This window comes from Coffea arabica, chromosome 5c (assembly GCF_036785885.1).
Source record: "Coffea arabica cultivar ET-39 chromosome 5c, Coffea Arabica ET-39 HiFi, whole genome shotgun sequence".
Taxonomy (NCBI): domain Eukaryota; kingdom Viridiplantae; phylum Streptophyta; class Magnoliopsida; order Gentianales; family Rubiaceae; genus Coffea; species Coffea arabica.
Window position 1 is genome coordinate 30,924,612 of NC_092319.1, and position 26,187 is coordinate 30,950,798.

General features: G+C 33.2%; 2 protein-coding genes across 8 annotated transcripts; one reads left to right on the forward strand and one right to left on the reverse strand.

Annotated features, from left to right (window-relative positions):
- Positions 1-2,384: 2,384 nt before the first annotated feature.
- Positions 2,385-9,983, forward strand: LOC113691054 (WRKY transcription factor 1). 3 transcript variants are annotated; one of them, XM_027209233.2, is made up of 5 exons: positions 2,385-2,671; positions 5,847-7,245; positions 7,331-7,505; positions 7,590-7,748; positions 8,029-9,517. In XM_027209233.2, exons 2-5 carry the CDS (start codon positions 6,147-6,149, stop codon positions 8,084-8,086), a joined length of 1,491 nt encoding a protein of 496 aa, XP_027065034.2. In that variant the 5' UTR covers positions 2,385-2,671; positions 5,847-6,146; the 3' UTR covers positions 8,087-9,517. The 3 variants fall into 3 exon arrangements, with proteins under 3 accessions (XP_027065034.2, XP_027065033.2, XP_071906841.1); XM_027209232.2 differs by having other exon boundaries at positions 2,405-2,671; positions 9,445-9,983; XM_072050740.1 differs by lacking the exon at positions 2,385-2,671 and adding an exon at positions 4,758-4,893 and having other exon boundaries at positions 9,445-9,983.
- Positions 9,984-10,726: 743 nt separating this feature from the next.
- Positions 10,727-13,824, reverse strand: LOC113690598 (scarecrow-like transcription factor PAT1). Of its 5 annotated transcripts, none has more exons than XM_027208589.2 (3): positions 13,735-13,824; positions 13,466-13,604; positions 10,727-12,722 (listed from the first exon to the last, which is right to left on the reverse strand). In XM_027208589.2, the coding sequence occupies exon 3, from the start codon at positions 12,570-12,572 to the stop codon at positions 10,938-10,940; it is 1,635 nt and encodes a 544-aa protein (XP_027064390.1). In that variant the 5' UTR covers positions 12,573-12,722; positions 13,466-13,604; positions 13,735-13,824; the 3' UTR covers positions 10,727-10,937. The 5 variants fall into 5 exon arrangements, with proteins under 5 accessions (XP_027064390.1, XP_027064391.1, XP_071906842.1 ...); XM_027208590.2 differs by having other exon boundaries at positions 13,691-13,821; XM_072050741.1 differs by having other exon boundaries at positions 13,466-13,561; positions 13,735-13,788.
- Positions 13,825-26,187: the final 12,363 nt, after the last annotated feature.

Below are 26,187 nucleotides of genomic sequence, written 5' to 3' on the forward strand. Positions count from 1 at the left end.
CCATTAAAGATAATAAAACCTAGAAAATGGAAAAGTTACGGGTTCTCACACCATGCAAGTGGTACACTCACCTTTTAAGGTAGAACAACACTAAACATTCGACTCTGGGTTGTGCTCGTTCCCATCATCAAACCCTAAAAGTAACCAAGACAAGATGTCGTGGTCTGACCATTCAAAACTTAGGTTAATGAAGTGCTCACTTTAGACTTAATTATGAGCCATATGCCTATCTAGGTTTGGCCTCTCAAAACACGAAGTTCAAAGACAAATTTGAAAACTAATCAAAGAATATCCAAGTGCATTCTAGGGCTTTGGTTCAAGTGAGTTGTTAGTGTAAAATAAAAAGCACTTAGACTCACAAGATGTAAGAAACCAAAAGAGGAAAATTGGATATTTATAACTTATGAAGCTTAGCAAAACATACATAAGATATATGCACGACTTTTAGAAGAAAAAACAACCAATCTCGAGTCTAAAGTTGGGCAAACGAAACTAGAGAGAATGCTAGAAAAAATCATTATTTTTCCTCTTGTTTTACACATGGTTTTTGGACAAAATTCAACCTATACACCACTACCAAGGTGGACTCAAGCAATCATAAGTAACCTATGTCCAAACTAACCCAAAATCACCCCTCTAATATCACTCATATCACAAGAAAGGAAGTAACAAAAATTTCAGCAGCACTTTCCCTTATTTCCTTAACTTTCCCTTCCAACCTCAACACCTATATTCATAGCAATCCAACCTCAATCACAACCACAAGTTATAGCTTATAAAGTACACTTGTTTAAGGTCACAAAGCCACCCAAATAGCCAACTATCTAACTCAAGAACTACCCTAATAAAGCTGGAAAAATATAACCCTAAGCTGAAATTTACAACTACAAGCTGAAATTTTCCATAATGAAGCCAAAATAACATATAAAAACTAGAAAATTCACGGCAAGGCTGATAGATCATAGCCAAGCTCAAATCATCATATCAAAGCTGAAATTTCTCACTCAAAGCTGGAATTTTCCAACCACCACACAAGCCATCAATTTTTTCATAAAAACTACCAAAATCAAGCCTTAAATCTACTCATATGCATGTAATAAAAGAGAAGATGGTTTCTTGATATAGTTACCTTGAAACCCTAAGAAGAAATGGAAACCAAGAGCTTCTTTCTCCCAAATCTCTCCTCCAAAGTTCTTAATCCTTCCTAAATGTCACTTTTTATGGTTTGGATTGCAAGTTTATGGTGAAAACTCAAGGATTCAAGAAAGATTTGGAGGTTGAAGATGAAGTTTTTCTCTCTTTTTTTTCCTCAAGAGGGTTGCCCAAGAAGAAAGGAAAGATGATAGATTTTTGGTCAATTTTTTTGTTAATTAAAGGTTAAGAAAGGTCTTTGTCAAAGTCAAAGCTCCATGGCTTTGGTGACACTTGGCTTTCCAAGGTTAATTCTCATCTATTTGTCTTCCAAATGCTAAAATATTTAACCAATCTCTAATTATCTCTTAACACCTTATAAAATAATATCCCTTTGCACAAAACTCCTCTTAATCTTTAAAAATTTATCACACACAAACGAACTTAACATGCACTAACTTATACAAGAAAAATGGTTAAAAATCTTAACTCTCTTATAAAAAATATCTAGGAAATTAAGACAATAAAGTAAAGTAAAGAAAATGTATTCAAAGAAATAAAATCCACTCTTGAATTAATCATTTGCACCCTTGACTTTACTCGAGATTAATAGCAATTTCTAAAGAGAAAGCCGAATTAGGAAAAACCCAAAGAGAAGGATCAAAGTAGATATTTGACGTTATTCAGGATTAATTATAGTTCTCACTAATTAATTATTTGCAACTTAAATTATCAATTGTAACATTTGAGTAACTTATACTTCTAATTTGTGAAACATTGTTCAAATCAATTGAAACCCAATAAATTTAGAAATGTAATTTTGAACTAAATCCTATAGTATCCTTAGATGAATAATGAATTCCAATAAACAAATGCAAATACATAGTATCAAGATACATATAAGAGAATATCAATAAAGGTCTTGCAGTCTTTTTATTAAAAAAATAATGAGAGAAACTCATCTATCTTCATTTGATTTGAACACTATACCACAAATGCAAGAGTACGTGAAATCCCAAAGTCTTAAATTGATAGTTTAGGACGCAAGTTTGAATACTAGGTGACTGAGTGAAGTATTGTTCGGGATGCAAGTTTAAATAATAGATAATTGAGTGGTGCATGTTGCAATTAACCCTTTATTCGATTTGTTTGTTTGCACTTGCTCTTTTGTGACCAGCAGAACCAGAGACAGCAACAAAAGGTCAGATAGGGGTGATAGTTGGACTGAGTCTAGTCAACTCAGCTCAAAACCGCTTTCAGTATTTACTATATATTTATTAATTTCTATATATTTATTAATTAATTTTTTTAACTAACCACCCCAACAAGCTCCTCATTTTAACTTAATTTTCCCCTCTTTTTTTTCATTTTCATTTCCTCTGGGACTGTTTTTCGTCCTTTCCTTTGGCCCTTTTTCTTTTAGTATTATCGTTACCGTTAAATTACAGTTATATTTCCGGCGTCTTTCCGGCCTTCGTCAACCGGCGGCCTCTGAATGTTTATCTGCCGGCGTTTACTCAAGTAGTCGACTACTGACGAGGTGGGAAAATTACACTACTGTTATTTGTTTTTTTCTTTTGCTTTTGCATTATTCTTTTTTATTTTTTGAAATTATAGCTGAACGGAGCTAGGGTTCTCCTGTTTGAGCTTTAATTGTAGGAGTATTTGTTAGTTGGAAATTTGTATGTCTTGTTTAGTTAGCTCATATTCTTGTTTATATCTTTCTTTTGTTTCCTTTTTTGTTTCTTTTTTGAGATATTTTGGTTTGGTGTATCTTGTTGTCTGTGCTTTGGTATTAATTCTTTGAATTTTGAGAATGTTTTATTTCCTCAAAAGTAAAGGTGTTTCATGCTCTGGAAATATAGTGGTGGATCATTATAACAAGAAAAAGGGGCAAGTTTTCTTTTCATTTGTGTTTTTTTATTTTTTTTTACGTAGTAGAAAGGAAACTTTATTTGCGGAAATTTGAAAACGAAAGTTTATTCTTCCGAAGTTGAGTGAATACAAGGGGAGAATTGTGAAAAGGGCGCGCTTGAAGACAATTAATTCATAAAGAGGAAATATTTCGGTGGTATTTTCTGTGAAGGCCATTTACACTGCTTTTGTTTACAAAATTAGACATTTTTGTGCGCGCATAGCAGTACATTTTGTAGAGAAGTCAATATAAAGAGCCTTCATAATAAGTAGCCTGAAATTGTGACTTCTTCAGGTGTTATGAGGGCTCCAATTGTAGCCTTCTGATAAATTTTTCCCAATTTTGTGGCATATAGGGAAGAAAATGATCGAAAGTTCTTGAATTTTGTGATTTTTTGTTAATTATTGTTTGGTCAAATGAATTATAATGTTCATAAATTGAACTATTGACTAGCTGCCTACAAGTCATATGAGTTGGTAGTTATAAATGCTTCTTTGGTATGAACAACTACCCTTACAAAACGTGTTAAATCCTTCATTTGCTGATGTTAACACAAAACGTGTTAAATCCTTGGTTCTCAAGTTTCATTTGTCGCACATCTGTAGTGCTTCTTGCTTTCTTGTGTTTCACTTTATGTCTGTCTTTTCAATAATCAGCTCATATGGTAAAGCTTCAGCTTACTGGATGGTAGTAGCCTAAATGTGGTTATAGAGGGAAAGGGGGTCGTCTCTAATGTGCTTCTGTAAATTGCAAAATTTTGGAAATAAATAGTTGAAATGCATTTTTTTAATCGGTAAAGAAATAAAGTAGGTTATGATTGGAATACCCAAGAGATACTCAAGAAAGTAAACTTTGTTGTTCAAATAAATATGTTTGAAATATAAAATATTCTTCCATCTATTGCTCTTCTTTGTTACTCTTAGAGAACAGTCCTTTATGTATGTCCAGTAGATATCTTATTTTGTCCAAATGGAATCTAGCTGATGTAATCTTACTATGCCTACTTGTATCGAAATCAAATTATGACTTTGTGTTATATTTGTTTTGTTGGATAAATCTTAAGCCAATACACTGAACTTAAAAGGGTAGAGAATGATGTAGCTAAATTGGAAAAAATTCGGGGTGAACCTTGCATGCTTGTGTGGCTAGCAGGCTGGTAGGGATGCAATGAACCGCAGGATATGGTGGATTTCACTGTCGGAAGTCCATTTTAGTGTTCGTGGTTCATTCCTTCAAAAAGGGTGGAGACCTGATTCGGTAGCCTTTGGGCTTTAAGGATCACTCTCTGCTGTTTTTTCTCATCTTTCTTTTGGTTTCCTTGATTGCAAGAGATCTTTGCCGCATAATGTATCCTTTGATATAGCTCGAAGAATATGACCCCATGATGTATCGGAATTGGGCTTCCTTGTCTTGGTCTTGTTAAATAGATTTAGAAAAAGTCCCTGTTTTAGCAACCAGGTACTCAATTAGGAAGTCTCCTAGAATGTGGGCCCGTGCAAAGGATTATGGAGCCTTTTTGCATGGTTGTGCACATCCTCATAGTAATTGTAAGCAAGTTGGTACTTATGAAATAAAAAATGGCAAGCAGGTGAGCCATGAAACTGGGATTATCTCAAGGATTGTGCAAGGCCCCAAATCCATTGGGCTAGCTTTTGAAACACCAAACTGAAAAGTCAAAGTGGTCTTGAAAAGTTTCGTTTCTCATTTTCTTTTTTTTCTTTTTTTCTTTTTTTTTTTTTTTAGATTCTCAGAAAAGATATCTTTTTCTTTGGGAATTTTTGAAAAACAAATACCTAATTTTTTATGAATGAACTCCAATTTGGGACTACATGCTTTGGAGTTTGTGAGTGAGTTCTGTTATTCGGTAGCCTATCTCTAATGATTGGTGATAAATGTTAATATCTTGATATTATAGGCCTTGAATCTTATATTAGTCGCAATCTCCTCTTTAAACATGTATAATTGACATATTGGATTGTTAAGAGGTTCTGATTTGTTTGGAGTGAGTATAATCTCATTCACCCACCATGATATTACTTATAATCGTTGAAGTCCTCAAGATTAGGAAGTATAGAGCCTTTTCAGCATTATCTATGTCTTCTCAGACAACAGTTTTAACATTATTGGGCACATATTCTGTACGGGCATTAAATCCATTGCTCATTCATGCCAAAATGAGTCTCTGACAAAGTTGGATTTGCTTTTACTTTGGTCTTTCTAACTTGTAGGAGAGTGAAGAGGATGCAACTGTTAGTCTAGTCGTAGAGGCTGGAAGAAATGGGGAGAAATGATGACTTTTGGTTTGTTGAAGTTTGGATATGATGTTTTTGATTTATATAATATGGTTGGAACCATAAACATTGAAAATAGAATGAGTGAGATTCACAATGAAATTGCCTAAATTAAAAAATGCATTGGCGATTAATAAGTTCTTGAAATTAGGCATCTCTTATGTCTTCTTTCTCCCTAACACTAGTTCATTTAATAATGTATTTAAAGAGCTTTATACCACAAAGAACTTCCTTTTTTCCCCCTTCTGTAAGTAGTTGTTGGAACAATTTGTAGGTTTCAACGTGTTGAAGTATTTCATTTTCTAGAAACCAGCATCTTGGACTTTGGACTTCTGTGTGTGTATTTGTGTGCGAGGTGGAAATATATTGGACTTTCTTTGAGTTTGTTACTGTTGGTTCTTAAAATTCTGTTGATTTGGTAACTTGACTGGCATGCATTTACCAAAGTTTGTAGTCTTTACAGTATTGCTCATCGTGACTCTTGTCGTCATCATTTGGACACTCTGCAGGTTATGGACTTCTCAAATGAATTAATGGTATTCTGTCAAGACTCCTATCACTAGCTTACAGGACGGTTGGCCAAATGAGTTTTCTCTGAACAATTGCAGCTGAAAGAGGGCTCATTTACCCAAGATTCATCAATTGAAATACTAACCAAATTGATTACTGTCAGTGGGTATCTCCAGAGGAAATTTGTGGTCGGACTGCACAGGAGAAAGAGTTCGCATTTCACATTCCATATCCTAAACCTCCTAAATTGCGAAATAAAAATTGTGGATCATACAAAGTGTGAGAAAGTGTCAAGCAATATGCAGCCAAGGGATAGCCCTCATAATGGGGTTCCTGTGTCACCATCCAATTCAGGTGAGGTTGTTTCTTGTGTAGTACTGAAAATTGAATCAGGAAGTCTGCAGCAAAAACAGATCTCTGCGAGTGAAAGTTGTGAACCAGAGGCGCATAAAGTCCCTCCCTTAGTGAAAAATGAGAAAGATGAATTGAATCAGTGGCAGAGCCATGGTGCAGGAAATCATTCAACAGCATATGGTGAAACTGAAGTACTTGATAGTGGGAAAGATGTAGCAATATCCAATCAAGTTTCTATTATACCAAAAAAGGAGCTAGTTTCTGATGGTCAGCTTCATGCATCAGTGTCTAGTAAGCAATTAATCCCTGAGAATGGAAACAGGGCATCGCAGTTCAATCAAGTGTCTGTGCAGCCAAAGGAGGAGTTGGGTCCCTCAGAGCAGAATTTGAGTCCACATACTGGAAGCAATACACCAATGTCTGGTGAGAAACTGATACCTGAGAGTGGGACCCATGTGTCACAATTCAATCATGTTTCTATAATTACAAAAATGGATCCAGATGGTCCAGAGCAGGAACAAGGAACTGATGCTGGAAAAGATGCATCACTACCCTGTGAAGGAAGAGGAACTGATTCTTCAGTGCTTGAGAAGTCTTTGCAACATATGCAAAATACTAATATGCGTGTGTGCACATCTTCATCTGATCAAGAGAAAATCACTTATTCTGCTAAACCAGAGAAAGTTCTATATAAGTTGCAGCCAAGACGGAACCCTGATAGTGGGGTTCATGCAACACAATCTGAACAGGGAAGCAATTCCCCTAGAATACGTGAAAAAGCATTGGATGATGGATATAATTGGCGGAAGTATGGACAGAAGCTTGTTAAAGGAAATGTTTTTGTAAGGAGCTATTACAAATGTACTTATTCTACTTGTCGAGCCAAAAAGCAGGTGGAGAGATTGCACGATGGACGTCTTACAGATATTAAGTACATTGGAAAACATGAACACCCTAAATTGCAAAGTAGTCCCCAATGTACTGCATTTGTGTCTCCTTCCGAAGTGAGTAAAGCAGACATGCCTGCAATAGCTACATCAGAAGGTAAACTAAGAGTATATGGTTGGTTATGTTTGAATCTTTTGACAGGTAAGTAAGGAATTTAATTATTTATCCTGTGGCTTCTTAGCTGAAGATGAGCTGGTTGTTGCCCATAATGATAAACCTCAACCTATTGACCCAGCAGAAACTCCAAGGGAGTTGGCTGCCACAGCAAGTAATAATAGTACAGGAAAGGCAGTTCCACAGTTGCATAATCCAAGAGATGATATTGATAATGACTTCAGTCCCACTTCCAAGAGACAGTAAGATAACCAAAATGGTTTCTCTTAAATTTATCTAGGGCACTTTCTCAGACCGTATAACTGACAATAATTCTTTGGCCACAGGAAGAGAGAAACTTGTGATGTTCATAACAATCAAGTGAAAAAGACTCATTGTGAATCAAGGCAAGTGGTTCACATGATGAGTGAGGTTGACATAGTAAATGATGGCTATCGCTGGCGCAAATATGGGCAGAAATTAGTTAAAGGAAACCCCAATCCTAGGTATATTCAGTTGCATTACATTTGTGCTTCTGATTGGTGCTCTATGTCAAATTTTTAAATTGTAGTATCAATAGGAAATGCTGTTTCATAACTTCCATTATTAACCTTGTAATTTTTCAATTGAGCTTGTTCCATGTTTGTGGCATCATATGCTGCAGCTGAACCATCTATTTTCCTTTCTTGGTTTGGGAGACACTGTATATGTAAATGCCTGAGTTGTGGTCCATTCTTTGTTTCTTCTCTCTGAGATCACACATACAACATTTGTTTCCTATTGCAGAGACTTAGTTCTGAGCAGAGGAATGAGTAACCTTGGTGGAAGCAGCAAAGGGACATGAAACCTTGATTTTTTTTCCTGAATTTTTATGCATCTTTTACAAGTATTCTGCATGGACATATAATGTTAGCTATGGCATCTACACTAGAAGTTACAAATTTTAGGGGATGGATTCAGTTGTTTCATAATACAATGTCTTAGTATGTTCAGAAAATGATAGTTGATGGAAACTTGTGATTTCTTGTTGCACTTTAATTCTGTATAATCCGCTAAGGTTAGTTATTTGCTTGATAATATACTTCTCCTTTTCCTGTTCCATCTTCAGCTGTAGGTACTACTATTTTTACACGCCAGTTAGTTTCATTTAATGCAGATAGCAGCTTGTCATTTGTAATACAGTATTCAGTTTCTGTTTGACAAAATATGATAAGCAAAAATAGTGATAGTCTGTTCTCTTGGCTAAAATAAAAGTGACTCCATAGTTAAGTTGGTAAAATTCTGGTTTATTGTAATGAATTTCTTCGATTTAGTATTTAATTTGTTGTCTTTTTGCTCCAGCTTTAATTGGTTTTGGCGTGCTTCTTTTGTGGGTCTTATAAAGGAGTTGCATCTTTTATTTGTGTATGTCACCTGTGATGCATCTATTCATGGCAAAACTCCTGATTTATATTTTGTTTAATTAAATGTTATCTGAGGACTTTTTGATAGAATATTGATGCCTTATTTCAACTCTGATTGAACCTAAGCTCTTTAATTTTCAATGCCTACTATTAAGATCCAAGCAGTTGTGCATTTTCTGTTTCCATTGTGCTACTGTAAGTTAAGATAGGGTTTGTAATTGTTTGCATCTGCTAGTGGCCTATATAATGTGCACATCCACTGTAAAACATAAAAGAAAATTGACCTGATTGTAGGAGGAGTAATTTTGGCAGACATATTAATTGGCTTCCAGCTTTTGATGCGCAACCGATTTGCTTAGGAATGATTCCTTGCCATTACTACTAGTGATTTTTGAGGTTTCCCGATAACCTCTTCCTTGGGAGTCTACTTTCCATTTGTGATTTTAAAGTCAATTCCTACCATCTTTGAAACCCGATTCCATCTTTAAATTCAAGAAGCCACTGCATCCAAGCTGAGTTTGCTCCCTATGACTCTATATCACGGTTGCTGATCTCAATCATCCTAATTAACATAGAGATGTATTAGACTGGTCAGTGATGATTTCTGCACACCTTTCTTTCTTTTTCACCTGTCATTCATGTTTTAACTTTCATCCTATGTGGGCATTCATTTGGATGTTATGCCTCTGGAAGTCCCGGCAACTTTATGTTTTTGGTTAATTGACAAATAATGCTTAAAGTTGCTGTGCATCAAATTTGCGTTTTTATTGTTGTAAAATGTGTTTTCTTGGCTCTTCAGGAGTTACTACAGGTGCTCAAATGCTGGCTGCACAGTCAAGAAACATGTTGAGAGGTCATCCCATGATCCAAAAGTTGTTATCACAACGTATGAAGGAAAGCATGATCATGATATGCCTGCTTCTAGGACTGTTGGACACAGTGCAACAGAAAGTGGTACTAATGGAACAACAATGAAAGGAGAGGCAAAATCTGAAATTGGAGAACACAACGCGGTTGGCATGGATTTGATAGTAAAGATTGGTGCAAATTGATTTGGAGCTGCCCAATTACTATCTTTTTGATAGCTAGCATCATCAGTGACTATTTTGGTTCTGAGCAATTGCATCACTTTGTTCTCGTTTGTCCTCCAATTTGGGTTTTTTAGGTCTACTATGACCTGCTCCGAGAATGGAGTGTGGAAAGGGGTTGATAAAAATAGATATCTTGGATTGAGAAAACTAATTTAACTGCTTCATTGGTCAGGATTGATGATAAATAGATACTGCTGTACAAATTATTCAAAATAGGAGCTATGAACACATCTAAGATGTTCTCAAAGTATTTGTTCTTACAACGAGACTTCATATTTTTAAATAGGAACTAGAGAGCTTATAACAAGACTTAGGATGCGATTGATAAAACTAAAGTTTGAAATCTGAGTTCTTGAATTGTTAAGTATTAAATTAAATACATTTTAAGTGTATATTTCATTCCGTGATAAGTGAATAATTTATTATTTAATTTTGAAAGTAAATTTTTTTTCGAAAATTTAGTGTCACTTAATTAATTTAAATATTTAATTTTTTATTATCAAACAGTCTGAATATATTAAAATTTAAATTCATTAAGTTTAAATATTAAATTAAGTTATCAAACATACCCTTAATATTTTTTAAATATTTGTATCCTGAGTCAAATCTCTTGAGGTAATCATGTTGCTCATGATGATTATTTTTATTTTACATTATTTTAACTTTTTTTTTTTTTTTTTTTTGGTAATAACTCGTGATGATAATTTACCGTAAACGTTGTGTATCCAAGTGCTACGTTTTAAAGAAAGAACTGGACCTCCTTGCTCATTTCACCTCTTCATCCTAGATATCTTTCATGTTCAAAGCAATTACTGGTGTCGTGCTGTGCATTGGTTTCCCGATCCACCTTTTCTTTGTTTTTCAGTTGGGTACCAAGCACTTCAAGCTTTGGTTCCTTGACAGGACTTACAAACTGAAACTCATCTTCTAGTGATCCAAAGAAAAGAAATCCATGTAAAAAGAAACGCCAGCATATAATGCAAAACAAAGTTTAAGAAATGCAATCTGGTTAAATTGATCTCAAAGAAAAGCAAACTAAGCTGGACTTTACAGGTTTCATAGCTTGAAAAACTTCTACAGAAAGCATGAGTCACAAAACTCAAAAGGGATGGTGATGGCGAGCAAAAAAGGAGAAATAAAAATTGATGGAAAACTTGAGGTTCCATACAACCTAGCTTGTCCCGTCAGATGGAGACGCAGCTCATTTCCATGCACAAGAAGCAACCAAATCTCTATTCATCCAACCAAGATAAAGAGCCCCATCTCTTTCTTCTAGCCTGTATTTGTCCGAGTAGTTTTCTAGCAGTTTTTTAATGGTGGCATTAACCAAGGAACATAAGGGGTATGGACTAAAACCAGCCATTCTGAACCGTGATTTCCACTTCCCAAGAACCTCATGTCTTTCCACCCTTTCAGGACCCTCACAGGCAATTACGTTGACAACATCTCTTGCCAAGCAGTGCTGCTCAACATTGATTCGCTCTTTGTGATCTCTTGGAAGAGTAACGTCAATGGATTCAAACATAGCTGTATAGTAATCCAAGGTTTCAAGGAAACGAGGAAAAAATGCAGCAGTATTTGTATTTGATTCTTGTTCAACAAGAGTCACCACCTTGGGATTCAAGCTTTTCACCAGCCTTAGCAGTCGATCCCGAGGATTTTCAGTGCTGACACTTTCATCAGGCATGTGGTGCAGCACAAAAGCAAAATTCACTGCCAGTGCTTCCCCTGGTTGAATTCCTAGATCTTCAGGCTGGACTTCACAACCAGACATGGCAGCAGCATGGAATTCGAAAGGCACTTTGAATGACTCAGCAAGCCTAGACAACCTCTGTCCCACAATACTCAATCCTCCTCCACGTGCATAAGCTGAAGTGGAATCATCGATACCAGTTATGCGAATGTGTGGTGGCCCTCCTGGCCGAGCTGCAAAAGCCTGTATCAGAGTCACCCATTGACTACCCTGAGAAATTTGGAAATCAATGATGTGAACTCTGTTTTCATCCTTCATTGCTTCAGCAATAGCACCATTTGCTGACATATATCCAAATTTGAAGTAAGGGCAAACTTCATAAAGAATGTGCATATAAGATAAGAGTTCGAAGCTTGCAGGCTCCTTGCATCTCAAAGATTTGTAGATGGAACTTCCTGAAGCAGCCAGTTTTGCAACAAGTCCTTCCAACATGTAGGCTCCTAGACGCTGGATTGGTTCACCAGAAACTGACACCATCTGGCGTAGTTCAGACATTAGCCACTGTGATATCAATGTATCATTATCTGCTACTGCTTTTGCACAGGCAATAAGAATCTGCTTCAAATCTCCTCGGGGTATAACCTCGATCATTTGTCTCCAACTGTTTTCAAGTGCACCTTCATTGATTGGCAACAAATTATCACAAGCCCCAAAAAAGTCAGAGTCAGGTCCAAGCATTGCATTTTCTAGCTCCCTCAGCTTGTGCCTAAGGTCATTTACATCATTGGTTATGCAAGACCCACTCAAAGGAGAACCATAATTAGTTTCTGGTGACTGAACTGGATCTGTCATGTGCAAAGATTCTTGCTGGGACACAGGGCTCCCAATCGGCGAAAAACTCACAGTTGAAGGAGAATTGTAGATAGTATGATTGCCCGTCAATGACGATGACTCCAGGGTACAATATCGGTCATGAGAAATCTGAATGGGACAGCTAGGCCCATATCTGCTGTTATTACAGCTCAACTGGGGTTCAAAAGTTTGAATATGGGGCAGAAAATAGGACTCTACCTTCTGCAGAGGCTGATTTAGGAAGAATGTATTTGGCATGCCTACTTTTCTAGGTCGTTGTGACGCTTGCATTGAAAATGCTAATTCTTTTAACTTTATATTGCCAGAGTAACTGAATAGTCCTGTGCACACAGTTTCTGCTAGTTTTGCCAATCTATCCAGCGATTATAGATTGCTGATTATAAAAGATTCTCATGACTGCTAGAAGAGCATTTGCTTTCTCTGCAAATGAGAAACCAAATTCCATTACAAGGATCAGAAGCATTGTCAAGTTAAAATTTCAATTCAAGGATATCTGCTCTCTAGCCAAAACCATGAGAATCTAGAGAAGGACGATTAAGTTATTTGGCTGCTGCAATACCAGATTACTTCAGGAAATAACAGGTAAAAATATGAAAAAATTCTGCTTAATACCAAAGCCCTCCTCAATTAATATGACATTTTGATTAAATTCAATAAAAGTAGATAAGCGCGAATACATTCAAGAAACTTCTTGTTTGCTGAGAAAAAATAAAATCTAAAACTTTTTCAACCAGAATGGAGAACGTAGGTTTCAAACTCAAAGTAAGGCGCCCGAACATGAAACCAGTAAACATCTCACAGCCAAATTTGCCCAACTTTACAAAAAAAAAAAAAAAAATGCAACACAAACTAAGATTCTTCACAGTTTACAAAAGACAGAAGTAAACCATTCCTGAAGCACAAAATTAAATTAAAAATTACAGCAAAATGCAAAGAAAACCTCGAAATTCTGGCACATGGAGCAATTTAGTCATGCTGACTCAATTTTCATCCCACATCAAGAAAACTTTCCAACAAATTTAACACCTTCGGTAATTCAAAAGTTGCTTAGAATCAGCCTCAAAGTACCAAAACACAAGCGGGATTTAACACATTTCAGTTAAGAAGCATTAAATAATATCACAAAAAGAGTTTCTTGAGACTGAGAAGCCAAAAAGTCCCACCTTTGATAGATCTAACTCCAACCCATTTGCTGTAAGCTCAGGCTGAAAATGAGAATCAAGTCCAGAGCTCAGAAAATTCCATGAAAGGGTCTTGACCTGTGGCAAAAGCTTCATAAAAAATCACTGGTTTCTATCTTATCTGAAAGTAGGGGAAATGGTGTGAGTGAATATCAGAGCATGGGAACAAGAAACAGCAATATAAAAAGACCAAGAGAAGCAATTTACTGTAGTTCATTTTCAAATGACTAAGCTCTTCATCATCTACCAACCTTAATTCGAAGGAATCCCAAGTTTTGTGTCCTATTTTTAGCAGTGGGTTGAGTGCCCAGAGATGAGAGAAGATACCTGGGAGAAATACTGTAATATAAAACAACTAGGTTCAGAAAATGCCCTTAAAACTTCAAGCATTTACCGGTTACGCCCCTCGCGGCTTTTGGCTGTTGACATCGGTTCGTTTTGACCAAAATTCTTACTTCCTTTTAAAAATGAAAGGTTTGGCTTAACTGGTACTTTTGGCCTCTCGTTAAAGACAGGACTTAAGTTCTAATATTTTGGCAAAAATAAAATTAGGAAAACAATTAGTTTCATTCCTCACATTTCACAAAAATATTCTTTTCATTTTTCACTTTTAAAACGAATCGAATTTATCCTTAACATTTAAAAATTAAATCTATTACATTCCTGAACTCAACTTTCAATCTGAATCCAACCTTACAACCCCATTATAAATTCGAGAGTATAATTGGTACATTACTTAGTTACTCAACTTGATATTCACATGAAAATTAATGAACCCAAAAAAGGAAAATAAAAAATTATAACATAAAAAAGAAAGATTACTCTTTCCTATATTCTCATTATATATACTGACGGGTCTAAATACCTATCCCATCATTTCAATTTAAATTTAAATACCAAACTTGTATGTATAGTATACATCTAGACTCACAAGTATATACACTACAATGCATGAAAATATTTATCCAAACCAACTATTCCAAGACATAGGAACAGCCTTTTTATGTTATACTTTTTTATTTTTCCTTTTTTGATTCAATAAAATATCATGTGAATGTGATGGAGTTGATCAAATGATCCATCAATTCTATCCACGAAATTTGTTATTGACTTATTAGATGGTTTGATTCATATTGAAAGTTGGGTTCAGGGATGTAATAATTTTAATTTTTAAATGTCAAGAACGAATTTGTTTCGTTTTAGCAATGATGAATGAAAATAATATTTTTGCGATATATGAGAAATGAAACAAGTCATTTTTCCATAAAATCAATTCTTGATTGTTTCTAAATATAGGAAGTGCAATGAATGTTAGTGTATACCTATATGAAAATTAGGTATGTCATATATGCATGATTGAAATTTCAAATTTGAATTCATATTATATGACATTGAAAACCAGTTAATATAAAAAATTTATACATTGAGGGTTCATTTGGTTCACAGACTGGATGAAATATGATGACTATAAAGTAAATCAAGGGTTTGATATATAAAAATTTGCATTCACTCAAACTCAACCCCATTCAGGCCCTTAAAAATAGGTCCTAACCTAGTTTTTTAATCTAAATTTTAATTTAATTAAATAATGGGTCAAGTTTTGACTAAGTTGGAGTTAAGTTGAATAAAATCCAACCCATTTAAGAGTTTTTAAATGAGCCAAACTCAAGCCAATACAATATTTTTCTTTGGACTGAACTTGAGCTTATATAGAATTTGATTGAGAAAATAAAGTCAGTAAGGGCAATATAGTCCTTTTATGTAAGTAGGGGCAAATTAGTCAAAAATTTAAAATAATTAATAGGGGTAAATTTATCAAAAAATTTAAAATAATGATAGGGGCAAATTAGTCAAAAAATTTTAATATAATTAGTAGGGGCAAATTAGTCCGTTTATTATCATATTCTTGTGTGAGAGTATGGTTATATAATATTCAATATAAATATGTATTATTCGCAAGGGCAAATTAGTCCAAATATTGTTATGTTAGTAGTAGGGGCAAATTAGTCAAAAATTTGTAAATTAATTAGTAGGGGCAAATTAGTCCATTCATGTTATATTATTGTGTAAAGGTAAGGTTCTATATTTATAAGAGTATAAATTTTATATTATTTGTAAGAATAAATTAGTTTAAAATTTCATCATCCTATCTCTTAGTCATCCCCGATGATTAATACCACTTGCTCCATGGGATTATTTTATCCCATGAATGGACATTAATTTGACTAGTTGGGATGTGTCATCCCATGTGTAAAATTAGTCCATTGTTGTTATATTATTGTGTAAGGGTAAAGTTATATATTTATGAGAGTATAAATTTTATATTATTTGTAAGGATAAATTAGTCTAAAATTTCATCATCCTATTTCTTAGTCATCCCTGATGATTATACCACTTCCTCCATGCAATTATTTTATCCATTGAATGGGGCATTAATTTGATTAGCTGAGATGTGTCATTCCATGTGTAAAATGCAACCAAAAATGGAGTGACAAGGATGATTAATCCAATACTGTATCATTCCATGAATCAAACGAATTCTGATAGTGTATAAAAAAAGTTATCCAGTTATCCAATGTAAAGGATTAACTTTTTTAAATATAGTAGTTTTTTTACACTAATAGCTTTGGATGTATACTATACATGCATGATTTGAATTTTAAATTTGTGGCATGATCTAAATCGTAGAAAAAATTATACATTGACAGTAGATAAAAAATTATCCTAATGTAAATGTCCAAACAAGTGCCTGGATGGTACCTGCTGGGACAAAAGTAAAAAATAAAAATGAAACAAAAAGGACATTGGCTTTCCCTACTTCTAGTAAGAAAATTTCGGATTTTTTTTGGTGGGATCTTACTTACACTCTTTTAACTACCTTATTTGTTCTTTAATTTTTTAAAACAATTAAGTTTTATCTCAAACACATTTCATTTCCAAAAGAGTTGAGTAATCTATTTATCTCAAATCGGAATCTAAATAATGCAATTCTCTTTAAACTTCAAACTCTTATGAGTTTCCGCATAATTATCTTTTGTAATTTGGAAAAGTATTCTATTATACACAAAGTTATATCCATTAAAATCACATAGGAGCTTTGGAATTGCCAGTAGTGTATTAGGACTCCAGATCCATTATGCATCTTTAAATGAAAAAGGTATAAGGAACTCATGAGTGATGACCAAGAATGAATGAATTTAACTATTTTAGCTTTTTTTTGGGCTACTTATAGCATTGAAAGTGTTCATTTTACTTTTTTTCAGCATTCTCAGATTGCAAAAATAATACCCAAATCTTTAATTACTTTGGTATTTAAAAGTGTGTACTTCTTTGTTGTTTGATATGCGCTTTTTTTCTCTTCTAGGTCTCACGATTTCTTTTTTTTTTTCACAATTTGAAATATGTTACATAAGAATTGTCAACAAAAATTCATTTAAGGAGCTAATCTAATTAAGCCTCATATGCCCAAAAAGAGTTTTTAGTTACATAAGAGCTATATATATGAATCTAGATTTGCCCAAGACAATATATGCTGTAAACATGTGAATGATTAACTAAACAGATACTTCATTTTTTCTTGAAAGGAATTAAAGAGAGATGTCAATTAAAGAGATATGTTAATTACCTCTCTATCAACATTCACCCGCAAATGATTGCTGAAACGAACATGTCAATGGAATAAATTAGATTTAGTCACTTCCTTCAATTGTATAGATCACTTGGATAAATTGGAGAAATTCTTGCTGACAGAATATATACGACTTCCTTCCTTGAGGAAATGTCAAACTTTTTTTTAAAAATTTTTACAGTTAGCTTGTTTATCTAATTTCACTTATGTTTTAGAGGTTATGTTTATGTTCCCTTCTGTTGTATATCAATTTTTATTTTATAAATAAAATTTTGGATTGTCATCCTTCTTTTTTGTATGGGAGAAAGAGTATATTACAATAGAGGTTGTCAAAAATAAAAGTAAAATATACTCCCTCCATCACAATTTGTTTTTGTTGTGGTTTAGGAATTCAACTTTTTAAAAAGTAATTTGATTGAGATATTTATATTTCTCTTTCTAATTTTATCCTTTAATATTCAAAATTTGAATTTCTTTTTGACAAACCTCATATACGGGGATGGAATGCTAGCCCAAATTTAATAATACTTTGAAAAATCAGTAAACAACAGAGGGGGACATGTAGCTTTATTTCGAGTACATGACGAAGAATAAAACAATAAACGAGAGTACTTACTTTCTTATAAAAAAAAGTACGAATATATACAAAATCTTACCTCTCTAATGGTAAAATAGCCTTACATGACTCGACAAATCTGCAACATTATTTAAAATGATGCACGAAAAACCTTGCAAAGAGGCCAAAAAATTTGCATTAGAATTAATTTCTCGATAAACATGGAAAATTTAGCTGAAAGTTGCCCTAAAAGTGACAAAATCCTCTCAATAGTTTTACACAAAGGCCACCTCAACTTTTTAGAGGTTTGAAGAACACAAACTAAAACTTGAGAATCCACTTCAACAAGCAATGGGAAAATCTTGCGCTGCAGACATTCTTACAAACCAAAAAATAGAGCCTGAGTTTCAATAGATAAAACATCTAATTCACCGAACTCCTTATGAAAAGCAAACATAAATTCTCCATTAACTCCACGAACAATACCACCCCTGAAGCTATCCCCTCTCTAAGACTGGCATCCATATTCAGTTTCCAAAAACCCAGATGGAGGAAACTGCCATTGAAGTGAAATACAATGCCTTCTTAGGCGAGACTTAACGCGAACCCATGAAGCTACCAACATATCTGTTCAAAAACTGAATTTAGCATGTAACATACACATAATTTAAGGAATGGACAATTTTGAAAAAAAAAAAAAAGACTAAAAAGAGTTTTGATTTTTTTGGGATGATAAATATTTTAAGATATTACAAAATGAAAAATATGACACTTTCAATGGTATCAAATAAACAGGATTTCAAGAAGACACAAAAGCTAAGCAATATGATTTTTGGTGCTTGACAGTTGAAATTCCAAGTTGGAGTGCATTGGAATGACGAATGCAGGCGTGAATCTTGTTTGGACTCTGCTTATAAAGTAGGACAATCTAAGCTTAGCGTAAAAGTAGAACTTTTGGAAAGAAGTAAAACATAATGAATGTGATTTTGTCATGACTCTATCAATATCATTAAGCCACTTCGGCAATGCGCGTGTTGAACAGTAACAATGTTACAACTACTAATTGAGCAATTTTGAACCATCAGTTGAATTGTAATGGAAGTTCAGTGAATTGTTCCTGTTTCATGTTCGTCATAAAACAGTCTTAAACTTGAGTGAGATGAACAACTTCAACCGTGAAAATTTAAAGTCAACCAGAGCACGGATGGAACTAAAAATTTTAATTTGAGGATATAAACTTTTGAATCAACATAAAATTTTTAGATATTTATAGGGGGACAAATAGTTTAAAATTCATAGAAAATTTCTATTTTGGCTTGACTTTAGCTAAAAGACTAAAAGTTCAAGGATTAAATTGGTTAAACTAAAAGTTTAAGGACTAAAGCCGCTTTAATTAAGAAAAGTTAAAACACTACATATGATATTTTCCTTATTTCAAAGAACAAGTGCATATTTACCCATTACAAAATGTAATTTAACAGTTTGTAGTAATCGATCATATTAACTGAATAGAGTCATGACCATTGCTTCTCTTATTACATTTCAAAACACTCCAAATTTAAAAGATTGATTTTCTTTGTCCAAATTAGAACAGTTCATCACAGGATCAGCCAAATCTCCAGTTCAAAATAAAAAATAAATCACTTAAAAAAATAACTTGCTTAGATACTGACTTCCAACTTGGAAATTTGGAATAGCCAAGAGATCGGAGGTTGTTTTAGTCATTCAAGTAAAGGGATTACTCACCTTTTGTCCATTCGGATTAGAACTTATAAAGTTGAGTTTAAAAGTGATTAGCAATAGTGTCCTTGTAAAAGCATTTATTAAGCACGAACTGGAAACTAGGACTGACTAATTAAAGCTAAAAAGATTAGAAGTTTTGATTGTGACCCACACGCTAAGTATTGAAAGCGAAGAGCACCTTTCATTGTTGGCTTTTTGAGATAGAGATGACGTAGGAACAAGTGCCTTCCACTTCATCCATTATGCTCGAACCTCATTAGAAATGCACTTCGGACATCATTATCATAAGTTTTAAATTTTATAATGCTGTCTCCATCTTCTCATATTACCATTTTATTCTAGCAATAATTTTCTTTTGTAATATATTTTTTCTTTAAACATAATTTGCTTGTAGAAAGCACAATACTGCAAACTTCCAAACTCGTATTTCCCATTTACCCAATTTTTTGATGCATAAATGTGCAAAAACTTTTCCATTTTCCACTGCCAATTAAGTAGGGGTAACCAAGTGATGTTGTGTTGCACTAATAAATGAATATAGCAGAATATTTCTGGGAGATTGTGAGTTCCTACCCTTTTGGGATTAAATAGTCTTACACCTTATACACTCGGCCCCATGCAAATCGCGCAGTGATTTCTCCCCCTGCAATTCTGTTTTGGAATAAGCATACAAAGTGTTGAGGAAAAGGGAATCTTGTTCCACCTTTGTTCTTTGTCATTTGTCCCCTCCAAAGTGAGTTTATCTAGTGGCCCACCATTTATTATCTTCACCTCCTCTCTGTCCAATGGAGGAACAACATAGATCTTCATGATATTCTAATTCCTTTGAAATTAGCCTAAACGAATGAGTAAGCAACAAAATAGAGAAGACATAAACAAAAGTTTGATTCTTGAGTGCAAAAAGCGTCACGCATGCATTTTATTTTGATTTGAAGCTTCTATCTGCTGCATATTCTTTAACAATAATACAAGAAATCTATCCGTGGCATCCGATGTATATCAATATAGAAATTCATTTAACCAAAATCTTTTTTTTAACCCTCTCACCCCTCCACACCTTGTCCATCTCAACTACTAGGTACGAGATCAAAATCTGTTTGTTACGTATTCGAATTTGATAGAGGTACTATACTGCTAGTTTCAGAAAAGTTTTTTATGCAAATGGTCTTCAAATTGAATAACGTGATTTTTTGTTGTTAATTTTTATGAGGATTTATTTATGACATTCTTTATGTATTAATACATATATTCAATTAAAGTGTTATCCAACAAGACCACATTAAGTAATTCAAATCGAGGTTTTATAAATTTAGCACACAAAAATGTTAAAAGCAAGTTAATCATAATTAGACCTTGGAAAGACGAATGGTCCTCTTTATGCACACATGTACATGTAGAGAGGTTGATTAGGGACAGGAAAATTACTCCCTCCCTTTTTTTTATAACTGACGTTTAAAAAATTTGCTCTTAAGTACTTTTATCTGTTGTTGTATTATCCCCATGCAGTATTAATTATTTTTTTACAATTTTGCCCTTTTATCTCTCTTTACCAATACAGGGCTCTTAATTACTACTCCTAGTAATTATTACTTCTCTCTTTGCTTTTGGCCTAGTAAAACAGTACCATTTAATATTCTAGTGAGAGAAAACATGAGTGAATTGGACAATTAATGAGGGTACAAAAGGAAAGTAGTGTATAGATTTAAACAATGAAAAACTTTTCTTAATTGGTGTGCAAAACCTTAAACGTCAGTTATAAAAAAAGGGAGGGAGTAGTACTTAAATGTTTTTTTGATAAACGAAGTCATTAACATGATGTTGCTTGGTACAGAATTACAGGCAACTAAATTTCACTAAACCCGCTTCATTTCCTTTTTTTTTTTTTCTATCGATTAAAGATTTTAAGTAAGCATTATTCTCTAGTTAATTAAGGTGAAAGAAGAAAGATGATTTGTGTGTTATATACTGAAACTTATACAGGTTTCAGATTCTCCTTTTTTTATTTTACATTTTTTCCTCAAGCATATCATGGCCATGTCCCTTTCTTTTAATTTATTTCATCAATTATAGGAGAACTTTCTCGGAAATTGACTACCCAAGGTAGCAAATGAATTAAAAATTATTGAAGGGGAACAAAAATTTTGATGATTGCGTGAATTCCAAACCTATATTCCATCACAGAAGCACACAACTAGAAAGCGAATAGACGCACATCCCATCTCAAAGAGAAAATCTAACAAGTAAATTTGTCTAGGCAAAAAAATTAGAAGGGTGCAATAGTGCATTCATCTGATTTGGAGATGGTACCTTCGTCTTGACTCCCAAAGGCCTAGTTGAATTTTTCTATAGGAGTAGGTTAGTATTATTATTGTTTGTTATACCAAAAAAAAAAAAAAAAGATTAGCCAGGTAAACCTTTGTCTAACGGGTACCCATTGGATATGCGTTAAAAATATATTTTAGGTGTCATATTTTTGGAAATATAAGATTTATTAAGGAAAGAAAATAAATACAATAGAGGGTGGATAAGATTAAATAGGGAAAGTAATAAATGCAAGGGAAGATAAATATTATTAGTATATGCACCTATTAGAAAAACCCTTATATTTATGTGAAGGGCATAAGCGTCAAGTTGACATTCAAATGTGGACTCATTCTAAGAAAACTTTCATGCATAAATAGTCAATGCAATCTGTGTTCTGTATAATTGTGATAACCACAAAATTTTGAATCAGAGTAAGATACAACTAGATGTTCGAAGAATTTGTATGAAATTCTTGATATAAACCAGAAAAAAAGATATACAAGGTCCATTTCGTCGCCAGAACTGACCTCCTGACCATGACTTAAGTCATCTATATTAGGGCAATGACTTAAGTCAGCTATATTAATGACTCATTCTAATTATGTGTAAGTTTCATAGGAAAAATAAGAGTTGATTTTGAACCACATGAGGAATGAAGAAAAGCTAATTTTTCTGCTGATCCTCTTCTACACGTTAGAAAAAATTTCTACAATTCCGTGCTTGCAAATGACGTTGTATATTAAGCTAGTACTACTTTCTTCATTGTGCATTCGAGGAATATATATATATATATATATATATATATATATAAATATATATATTTATGAGTAAATCTTATATACGCTAATAATATATACACTACCACTGTTAGATCTATGACATATGTGTAAAAGTTAAATTTCAAATTCAAAATTTGCATAGTTGTCGTTCATCCAACGCTAATAGTATATATTATTAGCGTAGGAAAGATTAATCCTATATATATTGATAAAACATTGTAGTGTTATTAAATCTATACTAACAATAGAAATTATAACGAGACATACACGTACACAACATATCTGAATACTACTACTACAGCTATGAAAAATTAATAAAATATTATAGTATGAAATACCAAACATAATCAAATTTAAGATATAATACTTTAACCAAAGATTATTTGTGCATATTTTCAGTTGTTAGATTTGCTAATTAACTAGTTCAAGCTAAAATATGGTGAAACCTAATGTAATAGACCTACAAAGTTTGAGATTCAACAAGCAAATCTGAAAATAACTTAGATTTAACATATGAAATCGAAAGAGTAAATAAAAGTCTCACTAGAATTCCAAGAAGAGAAGAAAATTCTAACTAGGCAACCCAAAGGAGGAGAAAACTCTCACCAACTCAAGAGAGAAGAAACTCTAGATGAGAGTTATTACAGACAAAAAGAAAAGAAAGAAAATCATGGAAGGGAGAGAGACCGATTAGAAAGATGTTCAGTTTTTAAGGAAAGGAAAGAAGGAGAAAAATTTAGATTTAGAGAGAAGATATTGTACTGTAGGTATTTTTACCATTATATTTAAAATTCTTTTCTCTTAATACACTTGAAAAAAAATCAAATTAGAAATTCATTTGGATGTGAAGGTATTTTTTGGACTTTTGATTTTCCTTTCCCCAACCTGCTAGTATTTTTTATGCTCATCTAAGTAACCAAAGCATCATGAAATGATGGATTATTTGTATGATGCTATTGTAGCACAAATTTCATTGTCTAAAACAAAAGATAAGAGAACTTGTAAAGATATCAAATATATTAAATCAAAGAACAAAAAGATTATAATTTTTGAAAATTTTTAAATCAAAAAAATTAATCTCCTGATTCATCTCTTCAAAATACCTTAATTGAAAGGTTGAAAAGACTTGTTATCTGATTAAAAAGAGTGTGTTTCCTAGAAGTTGTGTGTAGAAAATGATTGAATTGAGGATGACATTTGAACACTTGAATTTTCAATCTTCAAACCTTCAACATGGATGGAAGGATTGATTTGACTTGGATTTGAGGGAAAAAGCCTTTGAGAGAGTTTGATAGAATTTTTCCAAAATTTAGGGATTTCAATATATTTCTTGAGGGAATACTTTAAAACCAAAATATGTAGGCATAGTCCTCTAGAAAATCCTCTGAAAACCTTCTGCACTTGAGTGACTTATAATTCAAGAAGCCCACTTATCTTGGATTTTAATAATAGGTCAGTATAAATAGTTTATTGTGAATTAACAAATCAATTAATTTGCTCTAGTTTAAATGGATAGTACAAATTTAATTTGATTTAACATCACATATAATACTAGACCAATTTGTCAGTCCATAACATAACAAACCTTCATATTTAATTTAATTTAAATTAATAAAAATCAACTCAATTTATTTAATCTTGACTAAATAAATTTTAAAAAAAAATTTCTTTGTCTATAGCTATCTCACTAGCAAGATTTACTGTTAAAAACAAAACTTGATCTTAGAACATTTTATTTGTGGATTTGCATGTGATATTTACATAATGCAAAAGTAGCTGAAATATGGAAAATTGCTTTAAAAATTGGATTCAAATGATAAAAATACATTGGTTTAAACACGCAGGTTAATGGGTGCTCAATGACCACCCATTAAGAAGGGTTTTAGGGGTTAGTTTTTCAGACAATTAAATCCACTATGCACATGCATTCAGCTATATCAACATGCTCATTTTAATTGCTAAACTTCAAATAAGACACTTTGGTCCCTGAAATATAAAATTGTCTCACATAAATGAAGTCATTGATGGAATGGGACAAATTATATACTTAAGTGGAACAACTATGGTACTTCACGAATTAAAATGGAACAAATTTTATATTTTGGAAACTAAAGTGTGACAGAATTTAAATTTTAAGAACTAAAGTATCCATTTTTAAAATTTGAGGGCTGAAATGAGAATTCAGATATAGTAGATACTAATACTGTATAACAAAAGTAAACACTATTAGAACAAATATAAATATTATAATAACAAAGATAGACACTAACACAACAATGGTAAATGCACAACAAATTTTCTCCTTCATACAAACTCGTGTCCATAAATTTATATGTTTTTATATGTTGTGGTATTAGCATTTATATTTGTTGTTCTAGTATGTACATTTGTTGTAATAATATTTACACTGCACGGTACATTTGCTACTAATAATTATAGAGCCTGTTATCCAATTTGTGACTACCCCATATCCCAGGCCAGAAGGACAATCCAAACAAGGTGCAGTATCAAAGTAGCTTACATACAATACTTTTACTTCATCTACTTATTTAAGTATATTTTACGCATGGAAGTTTGAAATGACGTTTTCAAAATTTTCCGCAATTCCACGGAACAAAACACAAGAAAGAAAAGTAGTAGACGTTCCACTATGAGACTTGACTTTGCACCCAATTTCTCTGTCGTTCTACCCCGACAGACTATAGGCATTATTTTGGCTTTTCAGTATTTTAAAACTTTTGACCCAATAAATTCTACACAACCATTTTCTGCTTCTTCTGCTTCTTCTTCTTCCACTACTTCTTGTTAGTTGAAGCCTTCATTTTTTGTCTTCATCTCCCTTCAAAGTCGAGAGATTCAACAAAACCGATTCTTTGCTCTATATTTTGGATCGCACGTGGGTCCTCGTGACCCTCAAGTTCATAGTTTTGTGGGTAGGTTAATTTTCTTTTTAGAAGTTGGTTTGATTTGTACTTTTTGTCCCCCATGCATGATCCTATTTAAATAAATATGTTGTTCCCAACTTTTAGAGTGGATGATAAATGTGGAAAAATAAGCATCATTTTGTACTTCAAATTCACACACACACACACACACACAATCAAGAGTTCTTACTTACAATCCTTTCCATTTTACCACATAACCCAATTGTCTCCCCAATTGTTCCAATGTGTTAATAGACATAGTTTCTAAAATTGACAAAATAATTCAATATTGGTTTTAAAAAGGAGAAAATAAGTATTTGTATATAAAAATAATTAGATTTAAAAAATAAAAATGTAAATATGCATGAAGTGATGAAACGTGTTTTATGTTTATTTCAACGAATTTCATTTTGTTGTTTAAATCCCCTGTATATTTGTATACTCCTTCAGTCCTAGTTGATCCCTCTTAAATAAGAGATAATCGTTGCTTCCAAACAAACAAAAAAAGGTTTTTATGTAGCAAAAAAAAAATTTTAAAGTTTGGATGGATTGAATTAGGCCGATCTTCTATTGACTAATGAATATGGAATCATTTACTTATTTTTTTGGTGTTGTGTGGGTTGGTATGTCAATGGGTTGGATATTATCCATATCCAATCTAAATCCAATATACTTGGGTAGGTTTGGATTTAATTTCTCAAATCCAGATCCTACTCAAACCCAAACCTTGTGACAGAGTCATAGGTCTGGTTTTGTAGGATCCATACCCA

Excerpts from the sequence above, each read along its gene's own strand:
- LOC113691054 (XM_027209232.2), top strand. The coding sequence starts at position 6,147 with ATGCAGCCAAGGGATAGCCCTCATAATGGGGTTCCTGTGTCACCATCC. Across the intron at positions 7,506-7,589 it reads AGTCCCACTTCCAAGAGACA|GAAGAGAGAAACTTGTGATG; the intron begins GTAAGATAACCA and ends CTTTGGCCACAG. Across the intron at positions 7,749-9,444 it reads AAAGGAAACCCCAATCCTAG|GAGTTACTACAGGTGCTCAA; the intron begins GTATATTCAGTT and ends TTGGCTCTTCAG.
- LOC113690598 (XM_027208589.2), bottom strand. The coding sequence starts at position 12,572 with ATGCAAGCGTCACAACGACCTAGAAAAGTAGGCATGCCAAATACATTC.